This window comes from Nicotiana attenuata, unplaced genomic scaffold (genome assembly GCF_001879085.1).
Source record: "Nicotiana attenuata strain UT unplaced genomic scaffold, NIATTr2, whole genome shotgun sequence".
In the NCBI taxonomy this organism is placed as follows: domain Eukaryota; kingdom Viridiplantae; phylum Streptophyta; class Magnoliopsida; order Solanales; family Solanaceae; genus Nicotiana; species Nicotiana attenuata.
The window spans coordinates 65,792-91,419 of NW_017673736.1; the positions used below are offsets into that span (position 1 = coordinate 65,792).

General features: G+C 40.9%; 1 protein-coding gene across 1 annotated transcript in view; it reads left to right on the forward strand.

Moving 5' to 3' along the window:
- Positions 1-2,122, forward strand: part of LOC109217138 (acyl-lipid (9-3)-desaturase-like) — a 2,167-nt gene extending 45 nt beyond the window's left edge. Inside the window, exon 1 of the mRNA XM_019381370.1 lies at positions 1-2,122. This exon is cut by the window's left edge and continues 45 nt beyond it. Within this exon, the coding sequence (XP_019236915.1) occupies positions 458-1,801 (1,344 nt within the window). The 5' untranslated portion in view covers positions 1-457 and the 3' untranslated portion in view covers positions 1,802-2,122.
- Positions 2,123-25,628: the final 23,506 nt, after the last annotated feature.

Genomic DNA, 25,628 nt, shown 5'->3' on the forward strand with positions numbered 1-25,628 from the left:
CCCCCTAAACCCCCACCCCCATGAGAAAATATCTTGGATGAGACAGCTCAGAATTGAATCTTAAAACCTCACAATTTCACCTATGATTCTGTGTTAGACAGACAAGGTGAGCAGACTCGGTAAGTGTTTTGAACAGAGGCTTAACAGTTCAGTACTTAACACTGTTAGATATACACTGAAAAGGAAAACATGTTAATTTTCTGAAACCACATATATCCATCTATACGGATAAAGAAAAATGTTCTATGGCGCTATTTAAATCTCACGATGTGTCATCACTATAGTCACACAAATATAAAAAGGGGTAGTAGAGTGATCAGAATCTCAATCCAAGATTACATCTTTATCTCTATGGTTTAATAAATCTTGAATCTTTTTGTTTCATTTCTTTTTCAGAAAGAATATAGAAAAAAAGGTGTCTTTCTTCAGATCTCTTTTTCTGTCATCTTTTCTTATTATGGCAGATTCAAGAAAGTACATTACCAGTGAGGAGCTCAAGAATCACAATAAACCAGGGGATCTGTGGATATCTATTCAAGGTAAAGTGTATGATGTCTCAGATTGGATTAAAGAACACCCTGGTGGTGATTTCCCACTCTTGAATCTTGCTGGTCAAGATGTTACTGATGCCTTTGTTGCATACCATCCTGCTACTGCTTGGCAGTATCTTGACAAATTCTTTAATGGGTTTTATCTCAAGGATTATTCTGCTTCTGAGGTCTCTAAAGATTATAGGAGGCTTGTATCTGAGTTTACTAAACTGGGGTTGTTTGAAAAGAAAGGCCATGTTTGTTTCTACACCATGTGTTCAATTGTAATGTTGTTTGCTGTGAGTGTTTATGGCATCTTGTGTAGTGAGAGTGTGTTGGTTCATTTGATGAGTGGTGGTTTGATGGGGTTTCTTTGGATTCAAAGTGGTTGGATTGGTCATGATTCAGGGCATTATCAGGTAATGAGTACACGTGGACTCAACAGATTTGCTCAAGTGTTAACTGGGAATTGCCTTGCTGGAATCAGCATTGCTTGGTGGAAATGGAATCACAATGCTCATCACATTGCTGTCAACAGTCTTGAATATGACCCTGATCTTCAACACATGCCATTTTTTGTGGTATCTTCAAAGTTTTTCAACTCACTCACTTCTTATTTTTATAATAGGAAGATGACTTTCGATTCTTTTACTAGATTCTTGGTTAGTAATCAGCATTGGACATTTTATCCTGTCATGTGTTTAGCTAGGATCAATTTGTTTGCACAATCATTCATATTGTTATTGTCCAAGAAAAATGTGCCCTATCGAGTTCAGGAGCTTCTAGGGGTGGTTGCATTCTGGATTTGGTATCCATTGCTTGTTTCATGCTTGCCAAATTGGGGTGAAAGGATAATGTTTGTTCTTGCTAGTTTCACAGTGACTGGAATTCAGCATGTTCAATTCTGTTTGAACCATTTCTCATCTGACATTTACGTCGCACCGCCTAAAGGAAATGATTGGTTTGAGAAGCAAACTGGTGGCTCTCTTGACATATCATGCCCTAGTTGGATGGATTGGTTTCATGGCGGATTGCAGTTTCAGATTGAGCATCATTTGTTTCCTAGATTGCCAAGATGCCAACTGAGGAAAGTGTCTCCTTTTGTGAAAGACCTTTGCAAAAAGCATGGCTTACCTTATAATTGTGCCTCCTTTTACATGGCTAATGCTTTGACCATCAGCACCCTCAGAGCTGCAGCTTTGCAGGCTCGCGATTTAACGAAGCCTGTCCCAAAGAATCTAGTTTGGGAAGCTGTCAACACTCACGGTTGAGACTGAAGAGCTCAAGGAAATCCGTGGGATAGTTTCTTTTCTCATAATTGGTGGATTGGGAAAAGAATTTCCGCTTTTGTTATTTATGCCTAGTATTGATAAATTCTAGCAACGACAATTTTGATCTCCATTTTGATGGAGATGCATATCATTGTAATATCTAGGAGAAACCAATTGTACTATTTCAGTCTGTTAAGGCTTAATCTATTGTATTTGATCCAGAATGCAGCAAGAGCAATTCATATTGTCCTTCTCTGGTTCAACTTAATGTATATTATCACCATAGTAGTAGCTTTTCAGGTTGCTGCAGATTTTGTTTTCTGCTCTATCGCCATATTATGTTTGCTGGCTTTTGGCTCCTTTCCTCACTGTATTTTTGCCTAAGCCCTGACTATCACATGATATTCTATATTCAACCAATTCCAAACATGATTTTGTTGTCTGCTAATATGTGTTTCAGATTACAGGTTCAAGTTTGTGCATTATTGTGCCATAGGAATTCTCATTTCTGATGGACGTTCATGGCGTTTAGTCTCAAACATCTTGGTGCTTGGTATCGAGTTTGACAGTGTTCGCGAACATAGTTCTGAATTTATATGTGATTGAATGATATCAACTCATTACACTTCACTTCCACAAAAAGGTCCTGTTGATTTCTCTTTGCTTCTGACTTGCAATAGTCTAGCATTAATATTTTGCTCTCCCAATCTCTAGAGCTTTCTCTAAACTTGCAAGCCAAATTTTTGTTTAATTTGATTGTCATATCTTGCTGAAGTGGTCAAAATGTTTAAGGACATACTTGTTATATGCCTCACTGAATATTTTTCTCTTGTCTAATTTTGCCATGTTTGTACTATCCTTTGTCTATCAACACTTCAATGCAACTCCAACTGGATATGGTTCTCCATTTCTGAGACTGACAAGATTACTCTTTCATAATATCTTGGAAGAAAAAATATCTGCCATGAATTCAATTTGAAGGTGGACATGTTAGGACGCGATGAAAGTCAAATTTCCGACTCAACGTTTCTTCTTTCATGTTATTCTTCTAGCGCTACACTATGTTGCTCGGACTCTCTGAAAATGTCACCAGGTGTATGGCGGATCCTCCAAAAGTTGTGCTTTTTTGGAGGATCCGACAAGGTTACGGCAGCATTTTGGAGAGTCCGTGCAACATATGTGCTACATTGTTTTTTTCACCTTATTGCGCTAACTCATTTTATCACCTTCTGTTTGATGTGGAAAATTTCGAAAGCAATGTGAATTCAATTTTAAAATTACACAGATTTACCCACAAAATGATAGAAGATAAAAATGTTGATGATTAACAAAATAATAGAAATTATATCGTTATGGACATGCCAAATTGAGACGTTAGACTTAGGCCCGTTTGGGCAAAAGAAAATTTTGACTTTTTTTGGAAAAAAGTTTCACTTTTTTCGAAATTAATCAAATTTTTGAGATTGACAACGATCGTTCTTTTTTGAGTGAACTAGAAAGTTCTATTATAGTTATCGAAACTCGAATTATCTGAATAATGGATTTAGGGGCGTTTGACCCTGAAATTTTCAAATTTCACTTGAAGCTAAATTTCGAAATTTTTCGAAAATTTGAAAAACTCCAAAAAGTTGTTTTTCAAATTTCTTACTTCAACTCACTCACAAAAGTTCAAACCAGCTCCAAATTATATTCATGTCCAAACAAAACTCTAATTTTCAAATATCATTTTCACTTGAATTTTTTCCCCACTTTTTTCCGGAATTTTCCAATTCTTCTATACAAACGCTAGGGGTGTTCAAACCCAACTGGAAAACAGCACCAAACTGAAAAGTTAAACCGAATCGATTATAAGACCTGATGAGGTTTGGTTTGATTTGGTTTGGTATTGAGTGAAAAAATCCGAACCAAACCGATATTAAATATATACCCCTAATTTTTATATATACTTTTAAGACATTATATTGAATTTTCTTTATAAAATATCTACAAATATTTGGGATCCTCTCATGGGATGTAATATTTAATAGAACTGTGAAGTGTGTTTATTTTTATTTACTTTAAGTAATGGGTTGTATCGCTTTTTATCAAGTGTTATCGAAATGCGTCAATCGTTTCTTTCTTCTTTCATATTCATATGTTAAGGTTTCTTATATCTTTTTCGGATTTGAAGTGATATTTCGATAGTTTAAAATTCAATAGAACATATCATTATTTAGGTATCATATTGATTTTTATGTTTAATTATTAAATACGGTTAGCCTTGAAAGTGTAAAAAATTATTGTTAGACGACTGAAAAAATAACTAGCAAGTGTTAATAAAAAAAATTCTCCCATAAGAACTTTTTAAAATAGGTCATATGTTTGTTAATTGTTTAAATTTTTAGTAAACATATATCCACTTAATCAAAAATTTATCTATAACTCTCACAAAGTAAGATTGTAATAATATTCATGTAGCAAAAAAATTCGAAAAACCCGACAAAACTAAACCAATCAAACTGATATAGATGGTTTGGTTCAGTTTTGATAAAATCCGAACCAACCCGGTCCATGTACTTCCCTACAAACGCTCACTTATTGTCATATTAAACTTGTAAATGCAATTTTTAATCTTTCAAAAGCTTTGGCTTTTTGTAGTGTGAAATATTTAGTTCTGGTTTAACTTGAAACTGCATTTAGATCTGTATACAGTCAAAATCGAGCTTTCCTAATTTTGTATGGCTAATAGAGACCGGGGTGGTAGACCAAAGCTTGGCCTCGCATCGTATCGAACCATGGTACGGAGACGGATTACTGATCTCGTGAATCAATGGCCGATCAAAATCGAGACCAGCCATGACTGAGATCGAAGCAAGAAAGAGATCGAGCGAGGTCGAAGGAAGCATGTTAAGTTGAATAACGGAAAGCCGAGATATCCGTGATCGGGCAAGGATCGTGGCGAAAATCTCGGCACGTATCGAGTCAGGATCAGTCATATAGCCAATCATGGGATTTCCTTTTATATCTAGAATTGTACCATAAGTAGAATTCCTCTACTATATAAAGGGAGTTCTAATCATTTTATAATCATCATATACTCATGCACAACCAAGCAACATATTACATTTCTCTCTCTCGTAAGCTCTGTTGTTCAGTTCATACTTTCAATAGTATACTCAGTTGGTTCGAGGGCGATTAGCTCGATGGCCACAATTGTTCATCACATTGGTTTGTTTTTATTGTAATTTCTGACATTAATTTTTATATTTCTCAATTTGTGCCAAGTGAAATCACATATGCTTAAAACCACTTATAAGTTTAATTGTTATCCAATTTTAAGGGTAAACAGTTTGGCGCTACCCGTGGGGCTAAGGATAATAGTGATTGCTTGGTACAATTTTCGTAACACACACTATTTTACGCTTGTTCTTTCAAGTGTCTTAATTCCAGGATCAACATGTCAAACTCTCAAGTAGCACCCACACACACAGACAATGGCCTTGGTCTCCATGGCGAGAACGACAACATAGCGGCCCCGAGAAACGGAATACCTCCGATCAACCCCGATGGAGTCCCGATTGTGGACCCAATTGACGTTAGCTCCCATATTGCCATTAATGGGAATTTGGCCGTCGATCCTGAAAGTAGCGTCAGTAGGGAAGCTCGAAAAGCCGATCAGAACGCACACGGCGGTGAAGAAGGCGAGATTAGCCTTCAAATGATATTCGAAATGTTGCAGACCCAACAAGTTGAAATAGCACAACTCCAAAATCAGAACCATGCACCAAGCAGGATCGAGCTCGATCCATCACAAGAAATTGTTCATAGAGCCGAATCGGTGCTGAAGAGATCGAATGGAGGAGAACCGAAGACCAATCCTGCTATCATAAAAATGCTCGAAGAACTGAAAAAGCGAATCGAGACAGGGGAAAAGATGATTGAGGAAAATGATAAGAAGGTGGAAACTTATAACTCCAGGGTCGACCGAATCCCTAGGGCAACATCGGTATTGAAAGAACTTGATTCCAAAAAGTTTGTCCAAAAACCATTTCCCCCGAGTGCGCCTCCGAAGCTAATCCCTAAGAAGTTCCTTATGCCCGAGATTTTGAAGTGAAACGGGACGACAGATCAAAATGAACAAGTCACCTTATATACGTGCGCCATCAAGAGAAATAACTTGGAAGATGACGAGATTGAATCCGTATTGCTGAAGAGATTCGGGGAGAATCTATCGAAGGGTGCTATGATATGGTACCATAATCCACCTAATTCTATTGATTCATTTGTCATGCTTGCAGATTCTTTTGTAAAGGCATACGCAGGAGCCATTAAGGTTGCTACAAGAAAGTTGGACCTTTTCAAGGTAAGGCAGAAAGACAACGAGATTCTCAGGAAATTCGTATCTCGATTCCAAATGGAACGGATGGATTTACCACTGGTCACCAACGATTGGACCGTTCAAGCTTTTACTCAAGGTCTCAATGCTCGGAGTTTCGTAGCTTCACAGCAGTTGAAGCAAAATTTGATCGAATATCCAGCTGTCACTTGGGCCGATGTACATAATCGGTATCGGTCAAAGATCAGGGTCGAGGATGATCAACTAGGGGCTACAACAAGTTTGGTTTATCCTAACAGTCCCACGGATATAGTTAAAAGGGACTTCGACTAGGAACCACGGTCGAACAGAGACCGATATCAGCCATACGGTAGAGATCAGAGAAATAACGGGCCTGGACGCAACCCCGTTTGGAATGATAAAAGGAATGATGGGGGACAGAGCTCCCGAGGGCTCATGAGCAAGAGTGGTTCCGATAGAGATGCCGGGTCCAAAGAAGCACCTCGATTTTCAGAATAAAACTTCAACTTAGATGCTTCCGCCATAGTATCGACCATTGGACGTATCAAAGATACCAGGTAGCCTCGACCTCTGCAGACTGATCCGGCCCACAGAAATCCAAATCAAATATTCAAGTATCATGGCACCCATGGCCATAAAATAGAAGGTTTCAGACAACTAAAGGAGGAAGTAGCCCGATTGTTCAACGAGGGGCACCTTCGGGAATTCTTAAGTGATCGGGCCAAGAACCCCTTCAAAAATGATAAGTAGGGATTGTGCCTACTTATTTGCACTCTTTTACTTTCGTTTTAGCTCAAAATTGCTTAAAGGTATTCCCGAAAACTGATGAAATGTGCTTTCTTGCAGGAGTGTTGGAATATGAGTCAAAGAGATGAAAATCAACTTAAGAAGGAGTAATTTTGGACAAGGACTAAAACAAAGCAAAAAGAGAAAAGTGCGAATCGCACAATATTGTGTGCAGCCGCAGACTATGAAGAACCCTCTGTCAAATTTCCTATGCAAAGTGCGGACCGCACAATTATTGAGCGGCCACAAAAGATGAGGATCAGAGAGGTATGACTTTGGAACTATGAAGAAGTGCGGACTGCACTATTATTGTGCGGCCGCAGAATTCAAAAATGCAGCCGCACTAAAAAACGTGCGGTCCGCAGAAGTCGCTCATGTCAAGCTCAAGATCAAGAGTGCGGCCGCACTCCGAAATGTGCAGTCCGCAGAATCTGAAGAAGTGCGGCCGCAACTCAGAATTTTGAGGCCGCAGAAGTCCATTCTGTCAAGCCAGCTACGAAGTGCGGACCGCACACAGAATTGTGTGGACGCAGAACCTTGCAGGAGCAATTACATCCGATAATTTTAGCTGTGCATAAATAGTCTTTTTGGTCAAAATTAGGTTAAGTTTGAACACCAGAAAATAGATAGCCATTTTTCCTTTACTGCTTTGGGTAACTTTGTAATACTTTATCATTTTAACATTGGATTTTCCTCTCTTAATCATCTATTCTGAGTTTAATCTTATTTTCTTCTTTAGTTTCTGCAATTTTCTGTATGAGTAGCTAATTTCTTAGCTAGGGTTGTGACCCAACCCTAGTGTAGGTACCTAATGGGTGTTTAATTTAGGGCTTGTTTGTGATTGGGTTAGTGATATTTAGCCTAGTCTTGCTTGAATTTAATAATTAATGGTTGCAAACATTGATTCATGGCTAATTGACGTAGTCTCTACTTGAGAAAGAGAGATTAAGTCTAGGAAAACTTGGCTAACAAGGAATTGGGGTGAACTCAAGAAATTGATAGCCCCAATTAAAGGGTTGAATCTAGAGATAGTAAGACCCGACTTGAGCATTTATCACTTGTTTTGTGAATTACCCATTTGGACTTAAGAAAGCCAAATTGGGCAAAACTACTCTAACTACCGAGAGGTATCGAGTGGGTAATTGCGTGTGATTGCTATATTACACCCCAACTAATCAAACTTTCCCTAAAGCCTACAATTCGTTAGGTAACCACCTAGGTGGAAGTCACGACCCTAGATCTTTTATAAACTTGAAAAACAACAACACCAAAAATATCGTTCTCTAGCTTTTCATTTACAAACCTTAGCATAAAAATTAGAAGTAGAAAGAAACAACCAAACATGTGGAAGTGCATTTTGGGCACGTCATACACTTAGTCTAGATATATACCTAATTCAATATAAGCTCTTTGTGGAATCAACCCCGACTCACGTTGAGTAGTTATAATTGCATCGACCGATTAACAATACCAATTAGAGGTGTGAATTTGGGTTACATCAATTTTTGGCGACGTTGCTGGGGAGCTAAAAATGGATTTAGCTATATATTTTATTTTGTGTGTGATTTGTCTTCTTTTCCTTCCGGGTTACTATTCTTTTTGTGAAACAATTGTAGGTGATACAATGGCTCTCAAAAAATATTATCCTCTTGGAAACGTGCCAATGGGGGAGGACATGGATGATGACCAAGTTGATGAGATTACTCTTGAACCTCAAGCAAATAGACGAGGCCGGCCGCCTCATGATAACTTTCCCGTTCCACCCCCACCTCCTTCAAGAGTGGCGGCACACCGAGTGTTGCCGAATGAAGGATACACAAGTGCCATAGTCCCACCTCGCATTAGGGTGGGAAACTTTCAAATCACAATTGTTATGCTTACACTATTGGAACAACGGGGATTCTTCACCGGGGCTCTGAGTCAAAATGCATACAAGCACTTGAAAGGGTTTGTTGACACTTGCTGGGGGAGTAAATAGACCAACGTCTCCGAGGATGCTTTACGGTTGAGGCTATTCCCTTTCTCTCTACGAGGGAAGGACTTGGATTGGTTGAGAGGTTTCCAAATCATTCGATCCATACATGGGATGAATTGGCCGAAAAATTCATTTCCAAGTTCTTTTCTCTTGGGCATATGGCTAATCTTCGGGATGAGATTCTAGTTTTCAAACAAGAACCCAACAAGCCTTTGCATGAGATATGGGAGAGATACCGAACAATGGTCAAAGAGTGCCCTAATAATGACATGACGGAGGCTATGATTCAACAAACTTTCTATAGGGGGATCAACACTATCAATCAATGCGTGGTCAACCAACTTGCCGGTGGAAATTTCATGATAACGCCATATGCGGAAGCTTATGAGATCTTAGATAAAATGGCGGATACTTCATCGGCATAGCAAAGTAGAGCAAACATTCCTCAAGGTGATCCAAATGTGATTCACTTGCATAAAGAATTACATGATCATGGGCAAGCAATTGCCGAGTTGACCACCACAATGAATCAACTAGCCAAAGCTCAACTTCAGCAAGTGCAATGTCTCAAGCAAGTAAATGCAATGGAGGAAGTAAATATGATGGTAAACAAGAGAAGGCAAAAGGGTCCTCAAGTGCAAACCGTGTTAAAAATTATGTGCAAGATGATAGTGGATTTGATCAAGATGGACAATACAATGAACAAGAGGAGGAAGTACAATATGTGAACAACTTCCAAGGGCAAAGAAACAACAATCAAGACCCAAATCAACAACATTGGCGACCACAAGAAAATCAAGGAAATTGGATTTCTAGCAATCAAGCTAGTTGGAACAATCAAAATAACCAAGGGAATTGGAACAATCAAAGCAATCAAGGAAATTGGAATGTTCAAAATAACCAAGGCAATTGCAGTGGCAATAATCAAGGATATTGGGGAGGTAACAACCAAGGAGGGTGGACAACAACAACAACAACCGGGAGTCGGATTTTCAAAGGCCCCCGATGTTTCAACAACCAAGCAACCTGCCTCATTATCCTTCTCAAGGTCCAAGCTCTTCCAACAATGAGATGGGACGAATTGAGAACATGTTTAAACAAATGATGGAGAAGAATGCCGACTTTGATGCTCAACTAGCCTCTCAGAACACTTCTGTTCGCAATTTGGAAGTTCAATTGGGCCAAATCTCGCAAGCTTTGAGCACTCATCCTAAGAGGGCACTACCAAGTGATATGGTGGTGAACCCAAAGGGTGGGAACAATACATGACATGCAATGGCCGTTACTACAAGGAGTGGAAAAGATGGGGTTGCAACCGCCTCAAGCCAAAAGAAAATTGTGGATGAGGAACAATTGGTACAAGAAGATGAGATGCCAAGCAATGAAGTGCAAGCAAATGATGAGGTGAGAATTGATATTGAAGTCAATGTGGAGGAGACTCAAGAAGAAGTGAACCCGTCTAGGGAGCACATTGTTGACATACGGGAACCGGTAGTGCCAAAGGCTAAGACACCAATGCCAAGGCCTCTTCCTTCATACCCTCAAAGGCTTGCCAAGCAAAATAGTGAGAACCAATTCAAAAAGTTTATTGACATGATGAAGAGTTTGTCTATTAATGTACCATTGGTTGAGGCCTTGGAGCAAATTCCGAGTCATGCAAAGTTCATGAAGGACTTGGTGACAAAGAAGAGGTCGGTGAATTGTGAGACTATAAAGATGACACATCAAGTGAGTGCAATTATGAATTCAATGACTCCTAAATTGGAAGATCTGGGCGCTTTCACAATACCTTGTACCATTGGAAGCGCCGACTTTGCCAAAGCTTTATGTGATCTTGGGGCGAGTATCAACTTGATGCCATATTCGGTATTCAAAACTTTGGGAATTAGGCAACCAAGACCCACATCTATGAGGTTACAAATGGCGGATCGTACTATGAAGAGACCATTGGGTATTATTGATGATGTGTTGGTTCGTGTTGACAAGTTCATCCTCCCGGCGGACTTTGTGATTCTTGATTGTGAAGTGGACTATTAGGTGCCTATTATTTTGGGTAGACCTTTCCTTGCTACGAGGAAGGCTCTTGTTGATATGGAAGCCGATGAGCTCACCTTCCGGGCGGGTGATGAAAAGGTGGCTTCCATGTGTGCAAATCTATGAGGCAACCAAATAGCAATGAAGTTTGTTCGTTTGCGGACTTGGTGACCGATGTGATTATTGATGATGCTATTGCCACAATTAATATTGAGGATACTTTGGAGGCTGTTTTGCTCAACCTTGATGACGATGAGGAGAGGAATGGCTATGTGGAATGTCTGAATGCTTTGCGAGGAATGGGGTCGTACACTTATGAACCCCGCAAGTTATCCTTGGATCTTGAAACCGGAAAACTCCTCCAACAAAGCCCTCAATCGAGAAGCCTCCCACTTTGGAGTTAAAGCCATTGCCTCCACATCTCAGCTATGAATTCCTTGGACCTTGTTCTACTTTACCGGTTATTCTTTCCTCTTGTTTGACTAACATACAGGTAGACTCCATATTGGCGGTGCTACAAAAGAGGAAGAAAGCTATATGATGGACATTGGCGGATATTCGGAGCATAAGCCTCGCCTTTTGCATGCACAAGATTATTTTGGAAGAGGGTGCCAAACCCTCCGTCGAACATCAAAGGATGCTAAATGAAGCAATGCAAGAGGTGGTCAAAAAGGAGATTATAAAGTGATTGGATGCGGGGTTGTTTACCCCATTTCCGATAGTTCATGGACTTTTTCGATGCAATGTGTCCCAAAGAAAGGGGGCATGACTGCGGTTACCAATGACAAGAACGAGTTGATTCATACAAGAACGGTGACCGGTTGGAGAGTGTGTATGGACTACCGCAAGCTCAATAAAGTCACAAGGAAAGGTTATTTCCCACTTCCCTTCCTTGATCAAATGCTTGATAAGTTGGCCGGCTGTGCTTTCTATTGTTTCCTCGATGGGTATTCCGGCTACAATCAAATTTTTATTGCTCTGGAGGATCTAGAAAAGACTACTTTCACATGTCCCTATGGTACTTTCGCATTCTCGCAGATGCCATTTGGGTTATGCAATGCACCAACGACTTTTCAATGGTGTATGATGGCTATCTTCACCGACATGGTGGAGGATTTTCTTGAGGTCTTCATGGATGACTTTTCCGTGGCCGGGAATTGTTTTGATGATTTCTTGAAAAAATTTGCTAAGGACTTGGGAAGATGTGAAGAAACGAACTCGGTATTGAATTGGGAGAAACGTCACTTCATGGTCGAGGAAGGCATTGTCCTTGGCCATTAAATTTCAAAGAATGTTATAGAGGTTGACAAGGCCAAAATAGAGGTAATTTCTAAACTCCCACCCCTACATCCGTGAAGGGAGTGAGGAGCTTCTTGGGTCATGCGGGGTTCTATCGCTGATTCATCAAGGATTTTTCCAAAGTGGTGAACCCCTTGTGTAAGCTTTTGGAGAAGGATGCCAAGTTCCATTTCAATGAAGATTGCATGAAGGCATTAGAATTGCTTAAGTTCAAGTTGACTACTACTCCTATTATTATCGCACCGGATTGGAGCTTGCCTTTCGAGCTCATGTGTGGCGCGAGTGATGTGGCGGTTGGAGCAGTTTTGGAGCAACGAATCTGCAAAATCTTCCATCCGGTCTACTATGCTAGTAAGACCATGAATGATGCCCAAGTCAATTACACGGTGACCGAGAAAGAGCTCCTTGCTATTGTCTTTGCTATAGAGAAGTTTCGCCCGATCATGCGGCGCTTTTGTACTTAATGTGCAAGAAGGATTCAACGGCGAGGTTAATCCGGTGGGTGCTTCTATTGAAAGAGTTCGATCTAGAGATCTAAGATCGCAAAGGTAGTGAAAATTAAGTGGCGACCACTTGTCTCGATTGGAGGAGGAGGGGAGGCCACATGACGGCCTTGAGATCAATGATTCCTTTCCCGACGAGCAGCTTTTAATTCCAATGACCGTGATGCCATGGTTTGCCGACTTAGCAAATGATCTTGTGAGTGGCATTGTACCGAATGAGCTTTCAAACCAAAGGAAGAAGATCAAATGGGATTGCCTTGACTATTATTGGGATGAACCGTACCTCTTCCGGATTTGTACCGATGGTGTGATTCAAAGATGCGTACCGCAGGAGGAACAGATGGGAATTCTTGAGGCTTGCCATTATTCACCGTATGGTGGTCACCATGGTGGAGTGAGAACGGCGGCAAAAGTGTTGAGTTGTGAATTTTATTGGCCTACTCTCTACAAGGATGCTTTTGAGCTTGTCAAGCATTGTGATGAATGCCAAAGGGTCAGTGGGATCTCAAAAAAAATGAAATGCTCTCACCATCATTTTGGAGATAAACATTTTCGATGTGTGGCGTATTAATTTCATGGGTCCGTTTATTAGCTCTTGTGGGAACACCTATATTCTAGTCGCGATTGATTATGTGTCTAAGTGGATTGAGGTCGTTGCTTTGCCCAACAATTAAGCAAGGAGCGTGGTGGAATTTTTGAAGAAGAACATATTTACAAGATTTGGTACTCCAAGGGCTATCATAAGTGATGGGGGTTCGCATATTTGCAACAAGGCTTTTGATACCTTACTCATAAAGTATGGCGTCACTCACAAAGTCTCGACCCCCTATCATCCTCAAGCAAGCGGACAAGTGGAAGTCTCCAACCGGGAGATCAAGAGTATTTTGTCAAAGACAATGAATGCCAACCGGACGGATTGGTCAAGAAAGCTTGATGATGCTCTTTGGGCTTATAGGACGGCTTACAAAACACTGCTTGGGATGTCTCCATACCGGTTGGTGTTCGGGAAACCTTGTCACCTTCCGTTGGAACTTGAGCATAAGGCCATGTGGTCATTGAAGAAATTGAACCTTTAGTGGGATGTCGCCGCAAACTTAAGGGTGGCACAATTAAATGATCTAGATTAATTCCGGTACCATGCCTACACAAGCTCGTCTCTATACAAGGAGAAGATGAAGTACCTCCATGACAAGTACATCCGAAATAAGGAGTTTAAAGATGGTGATCTTGTGTTATTTTTCAATTCCCGGTTACGGATGTTTCCGGGCAAGTTGAAGTCTAAATGGAGTGGCCCATTTGAAGTGGTGAATGTAAACCTCTTTGGTGCTTTGGACTTGAAAAATAAAAATAATGAGGTGTTTAGAGTCAATGGGCACCGGGTGAAACACTATCTCGGAAACGTTGATGATGGACACGTCGTGGCGGTTCTCCATTTCAAGTGATTGGTAATCTGCACCGTGCCGTGATGTTAAATCAGGCGCTTCTTGGGAGGCAATCCATGTGTCTTTTTCTTTTTCTTTTTCATTAGATAGGCTTTGTTTTGTGCTAACTACTTTTGAAGTGTATGCAGGAATGAGTGTGCATTGCAGGGACTGTGTCATATAAATTGGCTAAGTGTTGAAAAAGTGCGCGCATAATTCTGATTGCAACAGCAGAAATCACTTTGCGGCCGCGTAATTCTGTGTGCGGTCTCACAACTAGAGGACAAAAATTGCAAGCTCTCTGAAGTTGGTCTGTCAAAATTCATAGCCAATCTACGGCCGCACAAAAAATTATGCAGTCTGCACAAATTCTGCAGCCGCACTCACTTTTATGCGAACCGCAAAGCTTCAACAAAGTCCAAGTAAAGAGTGCGGACTGCATTCAAAATTGTGCGGCAGCACTCAAAATTGTGCGGCCGCACTCAGCTTAAGTTTGGGGCGACTTGGTCAACCTATAAATAGAACCTCAGTGCATTATTCGCAACTTTACACACTCTGAGTTCTTGAGACCTAAGCAAGCACATTGCACGTCCAATTAGTTCACAATCCTCATTCATTTCAATATGTGTAGCTTCTTACCTGCATCCTTTATCACTGGTATGTTCATTGCATCTTTAGATTTTTCAATTTCTCTTAGTTTTTGTTCTTCAATGGTATAGTTATTTTTAGGCCTAAAATGTCAAATGTTAGTCATGGGTTCTTAAAATCATGTGGGTAACATCATAAGTGTTCATTGGGGGACTGGGTAGATCATTACTCATGTTTATTCGCAAATACCATGTCTAAATTGTGTCAAAATTAGAAAACCTAAACTCAGTGCCGTGTGATTTCAAATTGTGTGGCTGCACACGGAATTGTGCGGTCCGCAGATCTTAAAATTAGGGCAAATGTGTTGCATGAAATGTGCGGTTCGCACTCAAAATTGTGCGGTGCAGTCCAAAGAAAAATTATGTGATCGCACTTTGGAACTTCAGAGAACCAGCGCTCTGAACTTTGGATTGTGCGGCCGCACTCGAAATTGTGCAGTCCGCACTTCAGGTTGTGCGACTGCACTTCAAAATTGTGCGGTCCGCACATGGCAATCTGTGTCGCACTCAAAATTGTGCGGTCCGCACTGTCTCTTGTGTAGTCTGTTTTCCTGCAGGTGTAATGCAACTGTTCACACTGTTTTGAGCTCTAACTGATTTATGTGCCTTGAATTGCAGACAATGATTCGATCACGAGGTAGAGGTGATACTTCTAAAGGGAGGGGTGAACCCTCCCGAGGCCGAGGTAGGGGTACCCTACCACTTGTTGCATAAAGAACCATAACAAAGAAGCCCACTGCTGGGAGAGTCCTAGAGGCTGCAGAATCAAGTGAATATCTCCCGTCTAGGGAAGCTTCTGAGGGAAATTCTGTACAACACTACAGCTCAGAGATGATCCTTCCTCCTCAGCTAGCTCTTCTAAGGGTTCGGAAGAGGATAGCCAAGGTTCAGAGCCTTCTTCCTCACATGCCCCAGCAACACCTATCCCAGTTGATGATGATGAGTATATCCCTTATGATTGTAGAGGGGGTGATACCCGAGTCGCTGGCCTAGAGAGGTCAAAGAAGAAGGAATTGTGGGAGGATAGATTGGTGAGCCTAACTGCCTTCAACAGCTTCAGAGAATTAAGGACTCAAAGATCGCTCACTCTTGAGCGTAAAATTGATTTGAAGGATTCGGATACAACCCGAACATGGAAAGACAGTTTCGGGAAAGGAAAGGATGGTTGAAATGCTTTACCCAAACTGTAGTGGATGCTAAGGAACACTTAGTTCGAGAATTTTATGCCAATGTGGCGCACATCAAGAAAGGGACTACGGTGAAAAATTTGAAGGTCAGATTTGATTAGACATCCCTGAACTCGTAGTTGGGGCTAGAGGATATGGAGCCCAAACATTATTTGGAGAAATGTCGATTGGGTGATGAGGTTCGCCCTTGGTTAGCCACGATACTAGCAGCTCCAGGCCCACCACCACCATGGATCACAGCAGGGGTTCCCATTCAGCGGAATACCCTAAAATCTGAAGCCAAAGGTTAGCAAACATTTGTCTGCAGCCGGATTGACCCAAGCAGAAATGAGAACATCCTTCCTATTCCTATCCCTCGGGCGATTTTAGTAGCATCCATCATGGCCGGGTACCCAATCAATATGGGTGCCATCATGTCGGCCAACATGTCAATGGTTGTCCAGCAGGGCGAGAGCTCCTACCCGTATCCAAACACCATCACAGAATACCTTACGGATGCGGGAGTGGAATCAAAGCCATTTGATACAAAGGTTCGAGCAAAGCAGCCCTTCTCATGGTACTCTTTCAAGGACCTGAGGAACCCAAAGAACAAGAGCAAGGGTCAGCCAACTACTACCGGGGCCATTCTTAAGAGCCTTTGGTGGTAGCTATAGCTTCAACAGAAATACCTTCAGTTGACAGGTCTGCCACCTCAGCCGGGCCTTCTAGCAGTACAGCTGCCATACCTCCACCACCATCAGCTTCAGTACCTTCATCTTCTACCTATCCACTCACAGCGATGAGAGTCTCCTAGACTCTGGCTAGTATTAAGAACTGGATGCAGACAGCTACTGCAAAGATGGCTGACTTATCCAGTGCTGTTGCCGCACAGTCTTCCACCCCAGCACCCCAGACTTCTCCCACAGTGGAGGAAACCTTGAAGAAGATTTTGGAAAACCAGCAGACTATTATGGATACTCTGGTGGCACATGGGGGAGTGATAGAGGAGTTGGGAAAATAGGTGAAGAAGATGAGGAAATCACAGGCCTCGAAGAAAGCACTTGAAAAGCTGACCAAAGAAGTGGCCAAGATAGCATCAGCTGGGGATCTTCCACTTGATCTACTGATGGAGTTAGCACCAGCAACACCAGCAACACAAGTAGTACCAGAGGCATCAGAGGCAGCAGCTGGCAAGTCCGAGGAGCCAGACCTCGCTGCCCACACCGCTGAGGCGGTATTACAGATGTTCACCAACCCCGCTACTCCCCGAGTAGAGGATGATGAGATACAGTTGGATGAGCTTGGGGGTGGTGCTGGTGCCATGCACACTGAGACCACATGGGGAGTTCTCTTTACTCTTTACCCTTCCTTATTCTAATTTTTGTTAAGCATTGAGGACAATGCTTATTATTATTCAGAGGGTGGTCTATTTTGGATGATTTGATATAACATTGGCCTGTAATAACTTTAATACTAATTTTCTTTTATCTTTATTCTCTCTGTCATTATGTATATATTCCTCCCTCTCTTTTGATGTATATATTCATTTCCCCTCGGCTTGTATATTCATTTGTCTTACTTTCAGTAGTTTATTTCAGAGCTTCTTTAGTTTGTTTTTCATAGTAGTATAACTTCTTATTTACTTTAATAGATTCTTTTTGATTTGGTAGCTTATTTTTATGTTTAAGTGAGCAATAAGCCTTTGGTTTTCTTAATGTCACGGCTCTTTCCAAAGCTGGGTTTTGTGTGAACCGGGTGGCTCCTCCCGACGTTGGATGGCGTGACAACCTTCTTAAGGGATTGAGCCCGTTTTTGATATTTAGGTAAAAACAATAGTAATGAATAAAAGGGTCTCAAGCATGCTTCACTTGGTACCAACACATTCACCTACTGCCTTATGGTTAAAAACAAGTTCTTGGCAAAAAATAACTTTAGTTGTGACCTTTTGACTCTTGTGTTAACTTAAGCATTCATTGAGTGGTTCAGCCGAACCATTTGTGATTTTCAATCTTAACTAGGGTTGTTGTGGGTCCTCGACTCCATTCTCTTTAGCAATCCAGCAGCGTGTGAGGTGAGATATTTAGTTGCAAGTCCAAGTACCCGTACGAATAGTCTAGAACATGCCCCTAATATTTTTCTACGCGAAATTCTAAGTTTGGCTTGGCTTGAGAAATGATTGTAGGCTTTCTTTGATCCAATTTGAAATTTTCCATAGCCCACCAATGTGATATCCCTATTCAACCCATTTGAGCCTAAGACCTTTTCCATTTGATAACCACATTACAAGCCTTTATTAGTTTTGTAATGTCCCTCTCTTGGCACCCGATCTTTTCTTAACATTCTTGAGAAACAATTGGCTAGAACATAAGTTTGGGGGAGAGACGAGGAGATTGAAAAAGGNGGGGGGGGGGGGGGGAGACGAGGAGTTTGAAACTGATATAAAGGTACAAAGAAGAGGAAAGAAATGAAGAAAAGCGAAGGCAAAGAAAAGAAAGAAAGAACAAAAAGAAAAATGAAAAAAAGTGAATAAAGTGAGAGCTGAAGGGATTCAAAGAAAATCAATGATGCAAAGCATGGATAAAACAAAGACGGAGAAAATGACCATCATGGCCGAGAAAGAGTGATGTTAAGTCTCTTTAGTTCCCCCGAGGAAAAAGGAAATGACTCAAAGAGTCGACGAAGTATGAGCCAAAAAGAGAAAATGGAGTGCTTAAGGAAAAATAAACCCATTCTATTCCAACAAATCCTACCTTAATCTAAAAGCCTTCATTACATCCCGAAAAAGCCCTACATGATTTCAAGTCGAGTAAGCTTACATTAGTTGTGATTTACATGAGGGGCAAGCATATGGTACTTAGAGCCGTACTTGTGACATTCTTTTGAGAGAGATGAGCGGACTTTTCACAAATCCTTGAATTGAGTGCTATATTCTTAAGTGAGATATGCTAACGGAGAGTAGAGGAGTAGGAGTTTGGGATCACAATGACCTACATGAAAGAGCGAGCTTCCTTGATGAATAAAGTCAACCCTTGATGCTCTAGTGTCACATTAGAACTATTGTACTCAAAAAGTCAAATCGTTGCATTGTCGATAATTCATAAGTGTTGTGGGTGATTGTTGGCCCCAATTGATGTATGTTTGATTCACCTTAGGCTAGCTGAAATAGCTCTTTTTTCTTGTGGAGGTGGGAATTACCTTATTTGCTTGAGGACAAGCAAAAGCTTAAGTTTGGGGGAGCTGATAAGTAGGGATTATGACTACTTATTTGCACTCATTTACTTTCATTTTAGCTCAAAATTGCTTAAAGGTATTCCCGAAAATTGGTGAAATGTGCTTTCTTGCAGGAGTGTTGGAATATGAGTCAAAGAGATGAAAATCAACTCAAGAAGGAGTAATTTTGGACAAGGACAAAAACAAAGCAAAAAGAGAAAAATGCGGACCGCACAATATTGTGTGCCGCAGACTATGAAGAATCCTCTGTCAAATTTCCTATGCAAAGTGTGGACCGCACAATTATTGTGCGGCCGCAGAAGATGAGGATCAAAGAAGTGTGACTTTGGGACCAAGAAGAAGTGCGAACCGCACTATTATTGTGTGACAGCAGAATTCAAAAATCCGGCCGCACTAAAAAACGTGCGATCCGCAGAAGTCGTTCATGTCAAGCGCAAGCTCAAGAGTGAGGCCGCACTCAGAAATGTGCGGTCCGCAAAATCTGAAGAACTGCGGCTGCAACTTAGAATTGTGCGGCCGCAGAAGTCCATCCTGTCAAGTCAGCTTCGAAGTGCGGACCGCACACACAATTGTGCGACCGCTGAACCTTCGCAGGTGCAATTTTGTCCGATAATTTTAGCTATGTATAAATAGTCTTTTTTGCCAAAATTAGGTTAAGTTTGAACAACAAAAAATGGATAGCCATTTTTCCTTTACTGCTTTGGGTAACTTTGTAATAGTTTATCATTTTAACATTGGATTTTCTTTTCTTTATCATCTATTATGAGTTTAATCTTATTTTCTTCTTTAGTTTCTGCAATTTTCTCTATGAGTAGCCAATTTCTTAGCTAGGGTTATGACCCAATCCTAGTGTGGGTACCTAATGGGTGTTTAATTTAGGGCTTGCTTGTGATTGGGTTAGTGATATTTAGCCTAGTTCTTGCTTGAATTTAAGTATTAATGGTTGCAAACATTGATTCATGCCTAATTGACTTAGTCTCTACTTGAGAAAGAGAGATTAAGTCTAGGAAAACTTGGCTAATAAGGAATTGGGGTGAACTCAAGAAATTGATAGACCCAATTAAAGGGTTGAATCTAGATAGTAAGATGCGACTTGAGCATTTATCACTTGTTTTGTTAATTACCCATTTGGACTTGAGAAATCCAAATTGGACAAAACTACTTTAACTACCGAGAGGTATCGGGTGGGTAATTGTGTGTGATTGCTATATTACACCCCAACTAATCAAACTTGCCCTAAAGCCTACAATCCGTTAGGTAACCACCTAGGTGGAAGTCACGATCGTGGATCTTTTATAAAATTGGAAAACAACAACACCAAAAATATCGTTCTCTAGCTTTTCATTTACAAACCTTGGCATAAAAATTATATTTAGAAAGAAACAACCAAACATGTGGAATTGTTTTGGGCACGTCATACACTTAGTCTAGATATATACCTAATCTAATATAAACTCTCTGTGGAATCGATCTCGACTCACGTTGGGTAATTATAATTGCATCGACCGCTTTACAATACCAATTAGTGGTGTGAATTTGGGCGACATCAAAAAGCAGGGATTCAAACAGAAAAAACGAGCAGGAAGAGCCACAAAATGTGATTCACATGATCGTTAGAGGGGTCAATGTTCCTCAAAGACCGGTATTTAAACGCACCAAGGTGACAATCACAAGGGAAAAGCGAACACGGGACTACTTACCGAAAGAGACTTTATCTTTTAACGACGAGGATGCAGAAGAGATCAAACAACCTCATAAAGACGCACTGGTAATACCTGTCCTTATGAATAAATTCAAGTTAAACGTGTTTTTATCGATCTAGATAGCTCGACCAACTTTATTCGACCGAGGGTCGTAGAACAACTCAGCCTACAAGATCAAATTATGGCCAGGACCATCCAGGAAACAAAGTTCCATGTAATTGAAGGTGACATGAGGTACAACGCCCTTCACGGAAGGCCTTGGATCCATAAAATGAGGGCAGTACCCTCGACCCCTCACCAATTTCTGAAGTTCCCGACATCTGAGGGAGGTAAAACAGTGTACGGGGAGCAGCCCGCCGCCAAGGAGATGTTCGCAATCGATGTAGTGATATCGGTTTCAGCACTTTCTTTAGCAAATGGATCAGATTCGAAGGGAAAATATAAGGCTAAATAACAACCATCGGCCCGACCCAACTGGATAAGCGGGGGACCGATGAGGACGACGACTATGGGATACCTCGATCTTTCATAGTTACCAATGACTCCGACACCACCAAATCAACGATCGAAGAGCTGCAACAAGTCACACTGGCCGAACATCAGCCCGAACGAAAGGTATACATGGGCACGGGGCTAACCCCTGAGCTCAGGAAAAAACTTATTCATTTCCTTACAACTAACATGAATTGCTTTGCTTTGTCCCACCTTGATATGACAGGGATCCCGCCAGAAATTGCTTCTTCTGTTATTCTTTTCAATGATGCCAAAAGGGGGAAGTTACATAAGTGTCAATAGGGGGAGGAACAGAATCGAATTGATATGCTGTGTTGTGCATGAAAGATAGCTCTGCTTCGCAGGGGAAATGTTGCTGATAGCATGTTGATTATAGGTCTGATCCGCATGTTGATGATTTGCCAAACGTTCTCAAGGAACCAGTTAAGGACCAGAAAATGATTAGTACATGTAAGGAATTTGATTTTCAGGGGGAATATCAATTTGGGTTTTCCATCATCAAAAAGGGGGAAATTGATAAGTCATGGCATTTTTTGTTTTGCTGATTTGCCAAACAATCTTGAAGAACCAGTTGTAATCAATTCCTTTGGTCTGGTTCTCATGGGAATATGGCTTATTCGCAGGGGGAACAATGTGGAGATCTGGTTCTCAGGGGGAATATCAATTCTAAGTTTGTCATCATCAAAAGGGGAAAATTGATAAGTTATGCGTCTTTTTTTTTGATGATTTGACAAACTTCATGAGAGAAACAGATAAGGAACCTGATACAATTAGTCATCTTGTGTTCAAAGTAACCTGTCAGATGTCTGGTTCAATTCTCAATGAAATCATATAAGGTTACAGCAGAGGGAACATATATGGATCAGCTCCCCTGGTCGTCGTATAGTCAACTCTACAGCTTCAAACATTCTCAAGACTTTAATACAATGTTCCAGTTTGGGATATGGCTCAACTCTTCAGAGTCGAAGGAACATCTGAGGGAAGAGGTCCCTAGCGGTTCCCGTGGTGACTGTACGAAGTCAACTCTCCAGTTGGAAAGTGCTGCCTGCACACGCTAAAGTGCAGGAACAGTGCAACAGAAAGCTTTTTACCTACCTTGCTTACATCATTGTATGTGAGGTCACACATGTATTATTAACAACAAGGGAGGTAAAACACAATCACTTGAACACTAGCAAATAAAAAGAAAATATTCTCTCAAGTGTTAGCTACAACCTCACTCAAGAACAAAGCTGCTGCAAGATTAAGGACCAGATCCAAATATTGAAGAGATCTTAAGTCCCTAGGTTTGTTGAGTTTTTGTTATCTGTTCTTCATATGTAACTCCTACTTAGCTTAGTTAGAAGCATTGTGTTGGAAACCCTTTGTAAATCATAAACCTTTGTGTTTGTGTCTTGGCTAGAGTTAGTCGAGTTGTGAAGTCTTTGTAATAGAGTTGTCACAAATTGGTCTGTAATAGTGTTGTTACAAGTTAGTGAGTGATTAAATCTTTGTAATAGAGTTATTACAAAGTGGCTTATAATAGTGTAGTTACAAGTTAGTGAGGGATTAAGAGGTTAATTCCTCGGTTACAGTAGGTTGTAATCTAATGTTTGCTCAGTAGTGAAGTTGAAATCCTACAAGGGTAGGTCATAGTTTTTAATCCCGTGAGCTGGGAGTTTTTCACGTAATATTCCTCTCTGTTCTTTATTTACTGCTGATTTACTATAGGAACAAATAGAGAACCCAGTTCCCTATACTGTTTGGTCTTACAGTCTGTTGCTTACAGTGGAAACCTATATAGAACCCGGTTCTCTATATAGTTTGGTGGGCGCTTAGTTTCTATCAATTGGTATCAGAGCAGGTTCTTTCTAAAAGGTTAAAACCTAGAAAGGATCTACATGGATGCTCAACCAAAGTTCGAGGAAAGTCAATCAACCGACAGACCACCAAGATTTCAAATAACGGTTCGTAGAAATGGAGGCATTCCTAAGAAGGGTAGTTTTAGCAGAAACACTAAAGGATACGATTGTTGTCACAAGTGCAGAAAGCGAGGACATTTTGTTAAAGACTGCCCTCTTCACAATCAGGACCATTACAAACACAATGCTTCTAAGATGGTTAAGAGGAACCCGGTCCTCGACAGAAAGTTCAAGAGAAGAGATGTCATTGATAATATTGTAAAGCAAGCTATGGATTCCTGGGGAGATTCCTCTAGTGAATCTGAGGGTGATGATGAAAAGGAAGACACCTCCTTGATGGTTGTTGAAAGCAAAGCTGAAAAATATGAGTCCATATTTGCATTGATGGCAAAATCTAACGAGGATGAAGAAGATGATGATGATGAGGTAAACTTCTTAGATCTTCAAAGAAATCTAAAGTATTATTCTCCGAAAAAACTTATATCTTTGGCAAATATTTTAATTGATGCGTATCATAGTCTTATAAATGATAAAGATGCCTTAACTGTGGAACTAGGAGAAGAAAAATAATCGGGAGAAGATCTAGTAGTTGGAGTGGTAGACTTAGAGGAAGCCATTGAGAGTCTGAAGAAAGAAAAAGATGCCTTAACTGAAAAAATTGCAAACATAGGACATGGGAGAGATGATCTAGTGGTTGTTGTGGTCAATTTAAAAGAGACCATTGAGTGTGTTAGAAAGGAGAAAGAGGTTTAAACTGAGAACGTTGCTAACATTGAGCATGAGAGAGATGACCTATTAGTGGTGGTTGTAGACCTAAAGGAAACAATTGAGGAACTAAAAAGAGAAAGTAGGCCTGGGAACACTCAAAAAGGAAAGGAAGTTGCAAGTAAGGCACACCTTAAGCTTGAAAATGAGTTAAGATTAGTGAAATCTAGTTTGTGTGCCGAGCTTGAGAAAAACAAACAACTTCAAGAAGAATTAGGAAAAGTGAAGAGTGATCCTGAAAAATCACTTAAGTGGACCTGGTCCTCTGATACTATCACTGCCTTGTACACAAATAATGGGGGAAACAGGCAGGGAATCGGGTTCCAAAGGGAAAAGAGTCCCTACAACCCTCATAGCAAGTATGTTACTGTACCTGACAATTGGCTTTGCACTCACTATGGCAACACTGGGCACTTTAAAGAAAATTGTAAGGCCAGAATTCAGTCTCAACAAAAAAACAACATTTTTGCTGAAAAAGTAACTACTGCTAGGGAACCTGGTCCTTTACATAAAAAACGTATAATGCCTGCTTGGACCAAAAGAGCCCTCATTCACCCCTTTCCTCATTACAAGGGACCCAAACTTGTTTGGGTTCCTAAGTCTAACCCTTGATTTCCATGTGCAGGGAACAGTGAAAGGGAGTAGTCAATAGTGGTACATGAATAGCGGCTGCTCGAAGCACATGAATGCAAGTACAAATGATTTCCATTCACTGAAGGCCCTGTAGGGAGGGAGTGTATCCTTTGAGAATGGCAAGAAGGGATACATTCTGGGAGTTGGAAGGATCAGGAAATCTCTTTCACACTCTATTGAAAATCCATACTTCGTGAAGGGGTTGAAGTATAGCTTGCTGGTATTTCCCAAATCTGTGATAAGGGGATCTTCGCTGTTTGAGTGCTGTTGATGATAATGCTGAGCTATGGCACAGAAGGCTGGGTCATGTAAGTTTCACGCTGCTGAACAAATTGGTCAAGAAGGATCTGGTTCGTGGTCTGCCCAAGTCAAGCTTCAAGGATCACAAGGTGTGTGATGCATGTGTAAAAGGAAAGCAAGTCAGATCCTCTTTCAAGCCCAAAAAGGAAGTTAGCATCTCAAGGCCACTTGATCTCCTCCATATGGATCTATGTGGACCTATGAGGGTTCCAAGTAGAGGAGGAAAGAGGAACATATTTTTCGTCATTGTGGATGACTACTCCAGATTTACATGGACCTTGTTCCTCAGAACTAAAGATGAGACTCCAGCCGTCATAGAGGAACCTAGTCCCTCAATCACAATATCTGAAGCAGAAAATAGAGTTGTGGATGTTGTACATGGAACTCCAGCTGCTGAGGTGAGGAACAAGACACATGGATCAATTCCAGAAGAACCTTGATCTTCTTTTAATAAGATTCAGGTGTCCAACTGAACGCACAAGAGCTCACACCCTTTTCAAAACATAATCACTCCTCTTGATTCAGGAATTCAAACCAGATCAAAGACAAGAAACTCACTTGCCTTCTCAGCTTTTCTCTCTCAAATAGAGCCCAAGAATATCAAGGAAGCATTG